Source organism: Ipomoea nil, unplaced genomic scaffold, assembly GCF_001879475.1.
Source record: "Ipomoea nil cultivar Tokyo-kokei standard unplaced genomic scaffold, Asagao_1.1 scaffold0019, whole genome shotgun sequence".
Lineage (NCBI taxonomy): Eukaryota > Viridiplantae > Streptophyta > Magnoliopsida > Solanales > Convolvulaceae > Ipomoea > Ipomoea nil.
The window spans coordinates 2,064,421-2,078,938 of NW_017616447.1; the positions used below are offsets into that span (position 1 = coordinate 2,064,421).

Consider the following 14,518-nt stretch of genomic DNA (forward strand, 5'->3'; position numbering starts at 1 on the left):
GCTTCCATCTGAACCTTCCAGATAGAAAAGCTAATTTTCCCGTCGAACTTCTCGATATCGAACTTAGTAACAGTTGACATCTTTGAAAATAATTCTCAAATAAACCGCTCTGATACCACGTGTTAGGAATATAGCGGAATAATGCGAAAGCGAAGAATCAAAAATTGAGAATTATAGAAGTTAAATAATAGGGAAAGTATATAATTGAAGAAAATTGTATAAAATGACAAATGAATAACTAAAATGGGAAAATATAAATATATATATATATATATATATATATATATATATATATATATATATATTAATTCATACGTGAGGACAAAAGAAGAAAGGAATAAAGAAAGAATGAATTCTTAATTGAGGTGCATATTACAAGACAAACATTAAGCTATTTATACATTGAAATTAAGAAAGAAATGAGGCACGCAGGAGGATTAACGAGGCGATCGGAGAGAACGTGCAAGAAGAGCTGATGCGCGCATGCGACGTGGGTGGACATGGTCTGAAGGATTTTGAGCCACACACTATTTTCTAACAACAACATTTGAAAGACTTTTCTGCCCTCTACTTCATCTTCTCCCTTGTCACCTTTGGCACTTCATTCTCTGCTTCGTTCTTGTCCTCCAACAAATGTCGTGTCAGGATTGGAGAGCGGAGATGTGAAGTCAAGACTGGAGACTGGAGCGGATTGTGTCTTTCATGGAACGATTACAGATTGGCATTGTTGTTCAGCGACGAGTGACTGTTGAGGCGGCTATGCAATGCTGCGATAGACAGAATAGGGTATTAGGATATAGGATCACTGACTTAATAATTCTATAATCTAATAACTAAAATAATATATATATATTACCTGATGAGAAATTATTATTTTGGCCGTCATCATTTGGTGCTCCTTCCGCTGCTAGTATCGCATGACTTCCACGCCCTACATGACCACCTCTCACCAAACCACCCCTCATCTGTCAACGTTCTCGTCTTCTATCTCTACGACGAGCTTGCACAGTGTTCACTTGCCGAACAACATAGTAATCCTCATCAGGTACATTGACTATAAAATTATAGTCACCTAAATTATCCAGAGACATGTTATTGATACGCGTCAATGTTGCATCTCGATCAATTATTGGATCAGCTAAAGTGGTCATCGCCTCTAGCGAAATATTCTTAAACACATGCCTCTAGCGAAATATTCTTAAACACATGCCTCCAAAAACAACAACAACAACAACAACAACAACAACAACGACGACAACGACAACGACAACGACAACGACAACGACAACGACAACGACAACAACAACGACAACAACAACAACAACAACAACAACAACAACAACAATAATAATAATAAGAACAATAATGACAATAATGACAATAATAACAATAATAATAATAATAATAATAATAATAATAATAATAATAATAATACCATTTTGTGTAGTTCGGTTGCGTATTCGGCATAACCCGTGTGCGAATCATGAGCTGGGTTACCGATAACGCGTCTGCCATATCGGTGAAACCATACTTTGTAAGCATGTGTAACCTCAATGTGCTGGAGAGAGAACATAGCGACATAGTGATTATGTCTATTATTCCACAAGTCAATGTATTCTCCATGATACACACTCCAATCTCTAATATTTCTGCTCGAACGACCGTCTATGGTATGTAAATCCCGCGTACATGGCACAACTTGTGGGACATCCTGCACACTCCTAAACTGCCGGCAAAATCGATCGGGGTAGTGAAACTCAATAACATAAAAAAATACTAGTGGCACCCGTGAAGTCCACATCCCCGCTCAATCGCGACAATAATCAGGAAGATATGGCAAGATGTTGTCATACGGCCTAAATTCTAACTGTCAACATTGCGAACAAAAATAAATTCATAATTAGTTGACTATTTTGTTATATACAATTACAAAAAAAATACACACCAACAATATCACATACTTTTTTATTTGTACAGTGATCAAATTGGTCTCTGTATCCACGGATCACGTGTGTCGTTACTGTCGGCCATTCATGTGAACGAAACCACCTACATTCCAAATAACTATTATATACTACATATCATATTATAAAATTAAACTATTAATAAATATAATATTTAAAATAATAATTATTGGTACAAAACAAATTATATAAACTAAAACATTAAAATAAAATAATTTTATTAAAACAAATCAAATTTGGCGGCCAGAATCCCGCCAAAGAAAAAACAGACTTAAAAAAAAAATATAATGTTATATGAATCAGAGTGGCCGCCCGGACTCTGAAACGCCCCGTGGGCGCGTGTAACACACGTGCCCACTGGTTAGTCCTGAGACGTGTTTTTGATTCTTTAAAAAAAAAAATTAAATACTAAAAAATCTCTAAATTTGCATTATTATAACTCGAAAATAAATACAAAATTTAACATATTATAACTAACCTCCCCCCATATGGCAAATCACCAAGATTATTCAAAGGCAATATTCCTTGGGGCCTCACCATAGGTAGTCTTTCCCATGCCCATATCTGTAATCATATGAGGCATTCGCAGGCTGTAGATGACTCAAAGTCGGCTGCACAACACATTGACCTATACAAATACGCTAATATTGCAGACGCCCAACTTATTGACTGCAGCCTTCAAAGGTATTTAAAAATTTAAAAAAAATAGCTTCACCTTATTCTTCATTGTGTCAGGAAAGAGAAGGCCTCCTAACAAGTGAAGAATAAGGCGACGTGTAGCTTGTTCTACTTCTTCATCAGTATGCCACTCGTTCAAATCAGGCACTGCTAGTAACGCGGTAGCAAATATTTTTCTCGTCGTAACGACTTCAATAGGAGGCCGAAAACCCAACAACCTGTCCACATTCCGCAATACATTCATTAGGTGGAAGCTTGTCTTTGCTAGTGACGGCAAGCCCATCAACCTTCAAACCAAATAACACTTCAACGTCTTGAAGTGTTATACCCACTTCACCAAATGGAAAATGAAAGGCATGTACCTCTGGCCGCCATCTCTCTACAAGAGGACATCAAAAAGGCTTGAAATCAAGCCCGAGCTCGCGTGCGTCGGCACCTGCGGGCACGAATGTCGTCCGGAAATGGGCTGGCCTTGCGGGCTAAGTTATGCCTAACTTGTCCGTGTGCTCTCGTGTGAACCTGCAACCCAACGGTCTGAAACCCGAAAGTGCAGAAGATTAAACTCATCTGTTACGGAATTAATACTGTTTTAATTCCAATTTTTAAATTCTGAGTTTAATCCTACTTAGTGGTGACCGTTACAGATGTTACACAATTGGTTTTAACACCAATTTAATGGCCATGTTGAATGCTATCACTCCAACATCCCTATATAAAGAGAGGTAGAAGCAGTAGCTTTTGAGACAGTGAGAAACAAAAGGAATTCCAGTAGCTTTTCATCTCAAAACTTTGCCTCTACTCTCTTCTTTTAGCCAACCAGTGTTCCAGCTTTGCTTTGTTTGCCGGGTTCCCTGTTTAGGTGCTTAAACAAGGAATCGTAGCACGTTTTATCCTGGGAAACCTAGGCTACAACGCCCCTAGCACTTGTGGGAGGTAGCAAATAAGGTTTTAAGGAAAAGAACTTCGTGTTCGAACTCGTGCTAAACCTTTACCCAAACACTCAACCTTTTCCTTCCCAATTTTCTGTTTTCCCATATAATATTAATCTTTCCGTAGGATTATTATTATTTTGGGATTTTCAACCATATTACCCAACATAAAAAGTAATAATAATAATAACAACACTACATTACACTGATGTTTGTACTACATGCATCAAACAACAACAATAATAATTAATAATAATAACTACTGCACTTCCTTTTCAAAAAAAATAAATAATAATAACTACTACGGTATACTACGGTAATAATAATAATAATAATAATAATAATAATAATAACAATAACAATAACAATAACAATAACAATAACAATAACAATAACAATAACAATAACAATAACAATAACAATAACAATAACAACAACAACAACAACAACAACAATTGCAATAATAATAACAATAATAATAATAATAATAATAATAATAATAATAATACATTAAACTACACTACACTACATTCTAGGACATGCCATACACTACACTAGATACTAATAATACACGTAGTAGTAGTAATAATAATAATTAAAAAAAAATAGTAATAATAATAATAATAATATTGTTATTATAATAATAATAATAATAATAATAATAATAATAATAATAATTATTATTATTATTATTATTATTATTATTATTATTATTATTATTATTAGTTGCGAAAAATTATAAACAAAGTTGCATAAAATATGTACGTACCTCGATTATTCCAGCAACGGTGGTAACTGCAATTTTCAGTTGCTTCTGATTTAGCTGCCAAGAAGAAGTAATGATATGGTGAAAGAAGGAGATGTGCATTTTTCATCTTTTCCCTCCAGTATTTATGCTAGAAGAAGGGGAGAAAAATTGGGGAAAATTAAATAAAGAGAGAAGAGGTAGTTGGAAGTTGGAACTACCTCTTTTCTCACTCTCACCGTGTGAAGATGAGAAGAAGGTATCTAGGATAACTTCTTCTCCATCCTCCGTGTGGAGATGAAAAATGCTATTGCCGGGAATCGAACTTAAAATTTATTTTTTTTTAAGTGCGACGCGCGTTTTTAGTTTTTGTAACCGTGTGCACCATGTATGGTGCACACGGTTGCACAGAATAATTTGCATAAAAAAGGGGTATAAAGTACATTGGAATTGTAAAAAGGTAAAAATTTCCAATAATTACATAGATGGTGTAAGTAGTCGAATGGGTGATTAAATTGTTATTTGAACCAGCCACCTTAGACAAACCTTAATTTTTTTATTTTTTTTTTTAAATCGATAAGGAGGGGTGATACCCCAAGAAGCAATAACCGATCGTTGTACAGAGTCTCCTCCAGCCCCGGGGGACAGTATGCAAGAGCACGCCAGTCCACGTTCATATTCGCTGCCAAGTTTGCTAGGGCATCAGCACACTCGTTTTGTTCTTGAACTATATTCCGAAAAGAAATCTTCCAGTTATCCTTGAGCCAATTTATGATATTCTCTATATGCTCACATATAGGACCCCTCAACACAGAATCTCCTAGAATCCAGTTGATAACCTTCTCAGCATCTGATTGAATTTCCATGTCTCTAATTCCAGCCTCCCATGCCCACGAAAGTCCTTTAGAGATTGCTTCCGCTTCAATGGTAGTAGCATCAGCTTGCAAATTAACCTTACAAAGGTTCATAATTACATATATATTCATGTTGAACATGATTTATGTAATTACTATTCTCCTATGATAAATATATCATTTAAAATATATTTTATGGAAGTTAAGTTTTTAAAACTACAGAAACTTCCATGTAACTTCTCCAACAGTCATATTTACATTTATAAATATTTTGGAGAAACATCTGAAAAGACAGATGCAAACATAATATATCTTGTTGCATATCTTGATATATCACAATTCTACATATCTGGGTGGGTCGTCGACTTTTAAATTGTTACATGTTCAAGATAGGATTTATTTAATTAGTCCTGTGCTTGGGCTTGGGATTTTGAACCTCTCATACGGAGTTGTAGTCAGGGGTATGCCCCGATATTCGGACTTTTGATTTAATTTACATTCCCGATTTTAAAAAGGAATGTGTTCTTAGTAGCTAAGATTTGAACCATAGTAGTGTTTTATATTTCCCTTCAAAGCATCGCAAATTATGCTGTGCAACCGTGTGCACCATGTATGGTACATGGTGCACACGGTTGCAAAAACGACGTCGTTTTGACTAAAAACGCGCGTCCCACTTTAAACAAAAAAAAAAAAAAAAACAGGTTTGATTCCCGACAATAGCATTTTTTTTGTGCATAATTTGAATTATATATACACAAATTTATAACTATATATCCACAAATTCATAACTATATATCCACAAATTCATAACTATAAATCCACAGTGAATGAATAACACAGAATCCAGAATGAGTGAACTAAATATTCACAATGAATGAACAACATAATGCTGTTGAGGGGAATAGAAACTGATTTTTTTTAAAAAAAAAATGGGACGCGCGTTTTTAGTCAAAACGACGCTGTTTTGCAACATGGTGCACACGGTTGCACAACATATATAACTATTGTCAAAGCATCTCATCTCATCTCGCCGTAAGCCCATACGCACATTAGTAAACTGTTATTCAAAGAATATTTATCAACTAATCTCCCATCAAATCCTTGTAGACCCTAGATTAATTGATCTTTTGGTAATATATATGATTCTTTCTAAACTTATAAAATTACAATAAAAATTATGGGGGTCTATCAAATTACATTTGGCTCACTATCAAATTAAAACCTTAAAATATTCATATCAATTTTCCACCTTTTTAATTTAATGATGCCAAAACTTATACTCATCTTTTGACTTAATTAGACATTTGAAAACGTAATTATTTTGAAGTTATTTTTATTAAAATAGACTTAGACGAGTTTGACAATTGATTTTAGACCTACCAATATAAAGTCCTATTCGCATTTTTTGAATTTAAAGAATGAAAATAGCTTTTATAATTTTCCAATCATGCGATTCATACCTGTTAAGCTAAAAACCCTTTCCTTCAACCAAAATAGAAAATGATAACACAAAACTAGGTAAAATTGTTTAAACTATTTTTTAAAATTATATATATAAATAAAGAAAACAACTATTGGGTCAGCCCAGCACAAAGCTAGGACGAAGCCTTCTCGGACCTACCTGTCACTCATGTAAGGTTTTCATGGCTAGAGGCGGTCACCGAAGAAGCCAATGATATCGCCTCGGATATAGGGTTTCCTTTGTGAATGAATGAGTGGACTATGAGTATGAGTAGATAAAACTCTAAAAGTGAGATTTCAGATGAGACTTACTGGTAATCGAGAGTCGACGGTGAGACCATGTGAGTCGAGAACACGAAGAGCCGGAGTCGGAGTCGGCGTCGCAGTCCCACGAAAAAGGCGAAATGGCGGATCCGGAGTGGCAGAGAGGGTCAGAGACTCAGAGGGGTGAGAGGCAGAATTTGATACAGAGAGACCTTGGACTCTAGAGGTGGTGTTTGGGTGGAGTGAGAGAGGTGAGGCAGAGATGGTGTTTGGGTGAGAGACAGACAAAGAGTTTGTGGAGAAGAATGAGAGGGGTGAGGCGTGAGAGGCGCAAATGAAATGAATGTCTGAAACCCTAACCTATATATATTTCGGGTTTCGGGTCAAATTCAAAACTTAAATGGAGGACCCGAAACCCGAACCGACAAAATTAAATTGTGGCTTTTTTATGCGGGTTCTACCCGTTTCTGCTTGAACCCAACCCGTTTTGGAGTCAAACGGGTTGAACCCACGAATATTTCGGGTTGAACCCGATTTATGCCCAGGCCTAATTTTTACTATATAAAATGGAGGAGGAATGTTAGAAATTTATATAGTAATGAAGATTAATGTTTCAGATGGACTACCATGAAAGCTTAAAATAATATTTGGAGTTTTGGATTTATAAATATTATTTTAGTTTGGTAAAAAATTAAGGCTTCGTCTATTCCCTAATATTGGGAGATTATTCCCCAACATTGGGGGCTTATTCTCGAATATAGGAGAATTGTGTAGGTAGCGTTGGTAGAAAAACAAATAATAATCAAATAAAATTGACTATTATTTTCCTGGTAAGAAGGGAAGAAAAGATGAAGAAATTTGGCTAGTGTTTGGTGTTGGGTTTTTGCAAGAGTCGAGTGAGCACTCTTTCCTTAAAACCTTATTTGCCACCTCCCGTAGATGCTAGGAGCGTTGCGGCCTAGGCTTCCCAGGATAAAACTTGCTATGATCCAATGTTTGAGCATTCAAACAAAGGATCCGGCGAGCAAGACAATGGCTATGAACACAGTATAGCTAAAGAAAGAATAGAAGCAGAGATTTTTGAAGCTGGAAAAGTATACTTTCGTGCTGTGTAAAGCTGTGTGTAAAACTCTACTGCCTCTACCCTCTCTTATATAGGGTTGAAGGAGCCAATAGCCTTTATTATGGCAATTAAAAATGACATTAAAGCTGCCTTCCAACAGCTATAACAGCAGGCCACTACCTGGGAATTGAATTCAGAATTCAAAATTGGAATTAATAGACAATTAATTCCGTAACAGATGAATTCAATCCCCTCAACAATCAGAACTTTCGGGTTCCTGACCGTTAGCGTACAGGGTTCGGTCTCAACTTCCGACCTCATCCAATTTCGGCCCTTGCACCTTTCGTGGACTCTGTTGCACGAGAGTTGTGCTCTCGGTGCACCACAACCTCTCGTGCTCTCTTGTAGCACGAGAGTAGGTGGCTGTTGCACGAGAGTAGGTGTGCTCTCGGTTCGGTTCTGGCCGAACCCGAACCAAGTGGCTATACCAGTTGCACCACAACCTCTCGTGCTCTCTTGTAGCACGAGAGTAGGTGGCTGTTGCACGAGAGTAGGTGTGCTCTCGGTTCGGTTCTGGCCGAACCCGAACCAAGTGGCTATACCAGTTGGAAAATGATACCAAAGTTTGGCATAACTTAGCCCGCAAGGCCAGCCAATTTCCGGACGACATTCGTGCCCCCAGGTGCCGGCGCACACGAGCTCAGGCTTGAATCAAGCCTTTTTCAATCTCTGCTCGTTGGAATTTGATTTGCACCCCCCCCCCCCCCCCCCCGCGCGAGAGAGCCTCTATGCTATACAATTCTACAAGCTTCAAAAGAGCTCTTGTATATAAGGGGGGAAAATCTTCATTCCAAAGCAATGTGGGACAAAAAGCTCACTTTTTTCCCTTCATTTTCCAACTCAAATGGGTCTACTTTGAGAATCAATATCTCATTCACCCATTATCCGTTTTGAGCGTACAATATATCGATCTCTTCGTCTCACTACGAAGAATCCGAATCCACTTTGACCCGACCCAAATCGGAAGTAGACCCCACTGATAATTGTACCACAAAATAGCCACTTAACATGCCATTTTATGCTATTTTTTCCAACAATCCCCCACATGAATGAAAAATTGATTTTCGGGGTATTTTGAAATCGGAAACAACTGTGTTCAAACGGTCGATCCCTGCATAGGATAGGTAGGGAGTCACTATACCCTTTGAACCTTCCCTCGTAAAGACATGTTTACTCTACTGGCTGTACGGTAGAACGGGATGTCTTTGAACCGACTGCCGTTTGTGTAGACGATGACGTATCTCACACAGGAATCTCCCAACCATGCTCTTGCTCTCATGAGTGTGCCCGTTTTGGTCGTGGGTCACCGTTCCTGGTTCTGCGAGAGTTTCTAAAGAATTGTGCCCAACAATTCTCCTTTGAAGCGACCCTCACTTCTCTCTAACATAGGTGATTCTTTCTCGAGTATCCCGCATACTCAAGAATTATTAAAGCATTAATATGCTAGCCTCTTGCAGGAGTCACTGTTTTAACGAGGAGTGGTAGGGAGTCCGAGACCCCCACAGTGACGCGCTCCGTTCCATAATTTAGTTGTCCCATTGAACCTAGGTGCCAGCTAGGTTGGGTATCCACTATAGAACTTTTTAGTCCAAGGGCAGTAGACCCATTCCTCGTGTCAACTTCTCCACAACTTCTCTTCCTAACCCTTTGGTCAGCGGATCCGCTATATTGTCTTTTGACTTTACGTAGTCAATCGAGACAACTCCAGTTGTGAGTAGTTGTCTAATGGTATTATGTCTACGACGCACATGTCTAGACTTACCATTATACATATGACTCTGTACTCTCCCAATTGTGGCTTGACTATCGCAATGCACACATATTGGAGGTACCGGTCTTTCCCAATTAGGAATATCCTCTATAAAATGGCGTAGCCATTCAGCCTCTTCACAACCTTTGTCCAAGGCTATTAGCTCAGATTCCATCGTGGATCTAGCTATCACAGTTTGCTTAGAGGATTTCCATGCAACGGCTGCACCGGCTAGTGTAAACACGTAGCCACTCGTGGACTTAGAGTCCTTAATATCAGATATCCAATTCGCATCGCTATACCCTTCAAGTACAGCGGGATATCTCCCGTAGTGCAGTCCAAGACCACGAGTATACCTCAAGTATCTCATAACCTTTACTATTGCCTTCCAGTGCATAGCACCGGGGTTACTCGTATATCTACTGAGTTTACTAACCGCATAGGCAATATCCGGCCTAGTACAGCTCATAAGATACATCAAGCTACCAATGATTCTAATCCCGAGGATTAAATCAGCCAAACCCATATCCTTCATGTCAAATCTCGCATTTAACATGTTTTTGGTAGACTTGATCATCCGATCATTACTAACAACGATGAGAATATCATCGACATATAAACAAAGAATGACGTAGCCATCTATCGTTCCCTTAACGTAGACACATTTGTCACCTTCGTTTATTTTAAACCCGTTCGTTAACATCGCATGGTCAAACTTCTCGTGCCACTTCTTAGGCGCTTGTTTTAAACCATAGAGCGATTTAACCAACTTACACACTTTCCTCTCTTGGCCCGGAACCACGAACCCTTCGGGTTGTTCCATATAGATTTCCTCATCTAATTCGCCATTTAGGAAAGCGGTTTTCACATCCATTTGATGAACTTCCAAGTTCCGCAACGCGGCTATGGCAAGTATCATCCTAATGGAGTTTATTTTCGTGACGGGAGAATACGTGTCGAAGTAATCGAGGCCCTCGCGTTGCCTGTAACCCTTGATTACAAGCCTAGCCTTATACTTCTCGATGGAACCGTCCGGTTTCATCTTCCTTTTAAAGACCCACTTGGATCCTAAGGGTTTACTACCCAGAGGAAGATCAACCAGTTCCCAAGTGTGATTCTGTAGAATAGAATCCACTTCACTTTTTATAGCCTCTTTCCACATTGGTCCTTCCGTAGAAGTCACGGCTTCTACATACGTTCGAGGCTCGTTCTCTATCAAACAAGATAGAAAATCGGGTTCATTTTCTAATAAACAAGTTAGAGTACCCGAATCGTACTCTAACAAGTAAGTTAGAAAATCAGGACCGAATGATTTTCCAACTCTCGCCCGCTTACTGCGTCTCGGCTCGAGCTCGGGTTCTCTCTCGGATTCCCCACTATCATTATCCATAGTTTCGTCAAACGTTCGTTTTGACGTACTTGGTCCCTCGTTGGACCTACAAGGAAATATATTTTCGAAAAAATATGCATTCCTTGATTCTATTATCGTGTTCTCGTGTACATCCGGATTATTGGACTCATGTACTAAGAACCGATAAGCACTACTATTATGTGCATACCCAATAAAGATACAGTCCACCGTCTTAGGACCTATCTTTACTTTCTTAGGTGTTGGCACCAAAACTTTGGCAAGACACCCCCACACTTTCAGGTACTGGTAGGAAGGTTTCCTACCGTTCCACAGCTCATAAGGAGTCTTATCGAGCTTCATTCGGGGTACCTTATTCAAAAGGTAATTACTTGTCAAGATCGCCTCACCCCAAGCATCTTGAGGTAGGCCCGAACTTATAAGCATCGCATTCATCATATCTTTCAATGTACGATTCTTTCGTTCGGCAACACCGTTCGATTGAGGTGAGTAAGGTGCAGTACGCTCGTGTATTATACCTACACTCGCACAGAAGTCACCAATAGGTGCTTCGTACTCACCACCTCTATCGCTTCTAACCTTCTTAATTCTCCGATTAAGTTGGTTTTCCACTTCATTCTTATAAAGAACGAATTTATCAACGGCTTCATCTTTGCTCTTAAGCAAATACACATAGCAGTATCGTGTGCTATCGTCGATAAATGTGATAAAATACTTATTACCACCTCTCGTTTGTATCGATCTAAAATCGCACAAATCACTATGGATTAATTCTAGTGGTTCAGTTTCCCTTTCAACCGACTTGAAAGGTACTTTCGTTAGTTTTGCCTCAACACAAATTTCACACTTGTTAATTGTGTCAATTTGAAAGTTAGGAATATGATCCATGCTAATTAATCTACGCATAGAATTAAAATTAACATGACCTAGTCTACCATGCCATAAATTGGAAGACTCAAGCAAGTAAACAGAATTAACTTTGCTTTTATTGATAACAGGAATTACACTGAGCTTAAACAGCCCATTAGTTACATATCCTTTACCAACAAACATTCCTAACTTGGACAAAACTACTTTGTCTGACTCGAACACCATGCGAAAGCCATGCTTGTTCAACAGAGAGCCAGACACAAGATTCTTCCTCAGCTCAGGAACATACAGCATGTTGTTCAACGTTAGTTCCTTCCCGGAATTCATCTTCAGAACCACCTTGCCCATGCCTTCCACAGCAGACTGAGCCGAGTTTCCCATCCACACCTTCTCACCTTCAACGGTCTCAAAGGTGTTGAACATCTCTCGGTTGAAACACAAGTGCCTGGTTGCACCGGTATCAATGAACCACTCACGAGGGTTTGAGCCCACGAGGTTCACCTCGGTCACCATAGCCGAAAGGCTAATCTCGACCTCTTTCTGATTGCTATCTCCAACAACATTAGCTTCAGAACTCTTGTTCTTCTTCCTTGGAGCCTTGCATTCAGATGCTCTGTGGCCATGCTTGCCACAATTGTAGCATTCACCAGGAAACTTGTTCTTGGTAACGCCACCTTTCGGACCTAGCTTTCGCTTGTCCTTCTTGTTCCTCCTGGAGTTCTTACCGTGCTCCACAACGTTGGCCTTAGCACCAACAACGATAGGAGCCTTCCTATCATTCGTCCTGTTCCCTTCCTCAATCCTGAGTCGCTGGATCAGGTCCTCCAGATTCATCTCCTTTCGCTTATGCTTAAGGTAGTTCTTGAAGTCCTTCCAACCTGGAGGCAACAAATGGATCACAGATCCCACTTGGAAGGCTTCACTTAGCACCATGCCTTCGTCACGGATATCGTCAAATATTAATTGCAAATCTTCTGCCTGACTTAGCACGGTCTTTGAATCAACCATTTTGAAGTCGAGGAATCGGCCAACTACAAATTTCTTTGAGCCGGCATCCTCACTTCGGTATTTATGATCCAAAGCTTCCCACAACGCTTTTGATGTGCTTATCTTTCGATATACATCATATAGCGTGTCACACAATCCATTCAGGATGTAGTTTCGGCAAAGGAAGTCCGAATCCTTCCAATAGCCAACCGCCATCACGGATTGTGCATCTTGTTCCTTCAACTCGGGAACACTCTCGGACAAGAACCTTGCCAGGCCGAGAGTTGCTAGGTAGAACAACATTTTCTGTTGCCACCTCTTGAAGTTCGAACCAACACCGGTGAACTTCTCCGGCTTTTCAGCCGAACCACTCGGTACCGAAGGTACCCGAGACATGGGAATATATCCCTCAGTGCTCCCACCATCTTGTGAACCAACGTTCACTGGTGTAGCTTGGGAATTAGCAACATTGTTGCCGTTTCCTCCATTGTTGTTCTCAACAACATTTTCTTCGCCATTGTTAACGATTGGCAACTCGGGGTTCTCCATTTCTTCAAGGAAATTCGAGAAAACAACCAACGGGAAAACAACAAATAAGGTTTTAAGACTGTAGGTAGCGTTGGTAGAAAAACAAATAATAATCAAATAAAATTGACTATTTTTTTCCTGGAAAGAAGGGAAGAAAAGATGAAGAAATTTGGCTAGTGTTTGGTGTTGGGTTTTTGCAAGAGTCGAGTGAGCATTCTTTCCTTAAAACCTTATTTGCCACCTCCCGTAGATGCTAGGAGCGTTGTGGCCTAGGCTTCCCAGGATAAAACTTGCTATGATCCAATGTTTGAGCATTCAAACAAAGGATCCGGCGAGCAAGACAATGGCTATGAACATAGTATAGCTAAAGAAAGAGTAGAAGCAGAGATTTTTGAAGCTGGAAAAGTATACTTTCGTGCTGTGTAAAGCTGTGTGTAAAACTCTACTGCCTCTACCCTCTCTTATATAGGGTTGAAGGAGCCAATAGCCTTTATTATGGCAATTAAAAATGACATTAAAGCTGCCTTCCAACAGCTATAACAGCAGGCCACTACCTGGGAATTGAATTCAGAATTCAAAATTGGAATTAATAGACAATTAATTCCGTAACAGATGAATTCAATCCCCTCAACAGTCAGAACTTTCGGGTTCCTGACCGTTAGCGTACAGGGTTCGGTCTCAACTTCCGACCTCATCCAATTTCGGCCCTTGCACCTTTCGTGGACTCTGTTGCACGAGAGTTGTGCTCTCGGTGCACCACAACCTCTCGTGCTCTCTTGTAGCACGAGAGTAGGTGGCTGTTGCACGAGAATAGGTGTGCAAGAGGCCAGCCAATTTCCGGACGACATTCGTGCCCCCAGGTGCCGGCGCACACGAGCTCGGGCTTGAATCAAGCCTTTTTCAATCTCTGCTCGTTGGAATTTGATTTGCACCCCCCCCCCCCCCCCCCGCGCGAGAGAGCCTCTATGCTATACAATTCTACAAGCTTCAAAAGAG

The 14,518-nt window shown here is 39.6% G+C and overlaps 1 protein-coding gene across 2 annotated transcripts; it reads right to left on the bottom strand.

Annotated features, from left to right (window-relative positions):
* Positions 1 to 940: 940 nt before the first annotated feature.
* LOC109174608 lies at positions 941 to 4,474 on the bottom strand. 2 transcript variants are annotated; one of them, XR_002053147.1, is made up of 4 exons: positions 2,443 to 2,528; positions 1,962 to 2,049; positions 1,436 to 1,867; positions 941 to 1,184 (listed from the first exon to the last, which is right to left on the bottom strand). XR_002053147.1 is itself a non-coding variant. In XM_019323889.1 (2 exons), exons 1-2 carry the CDS (start codon positions 4,437 to 4,439, stop codon positions 969 to 971), a joined length of 315 nt encoding a protein of 104 aa, XP_019179434.1. In that variant the 5' UTR covers positions 4,440 to 4,474; the 3' UTR covers positions 941 to 968. The 2 variants fall into 2 exon arrangements, 1 of the variants encoding a protein (XP_019179434.1); XM_019323889.1 differs by lacking the exons at positions 1,436 to 1,867; positions 1,962 to 2,049; positions 2,443 to 2,528 and adding an exon at positions 4,341 to 4,474.
* Between the last annotated feature and the right edge of the window lie 10,044 nt (positions 4,475 to 14,518).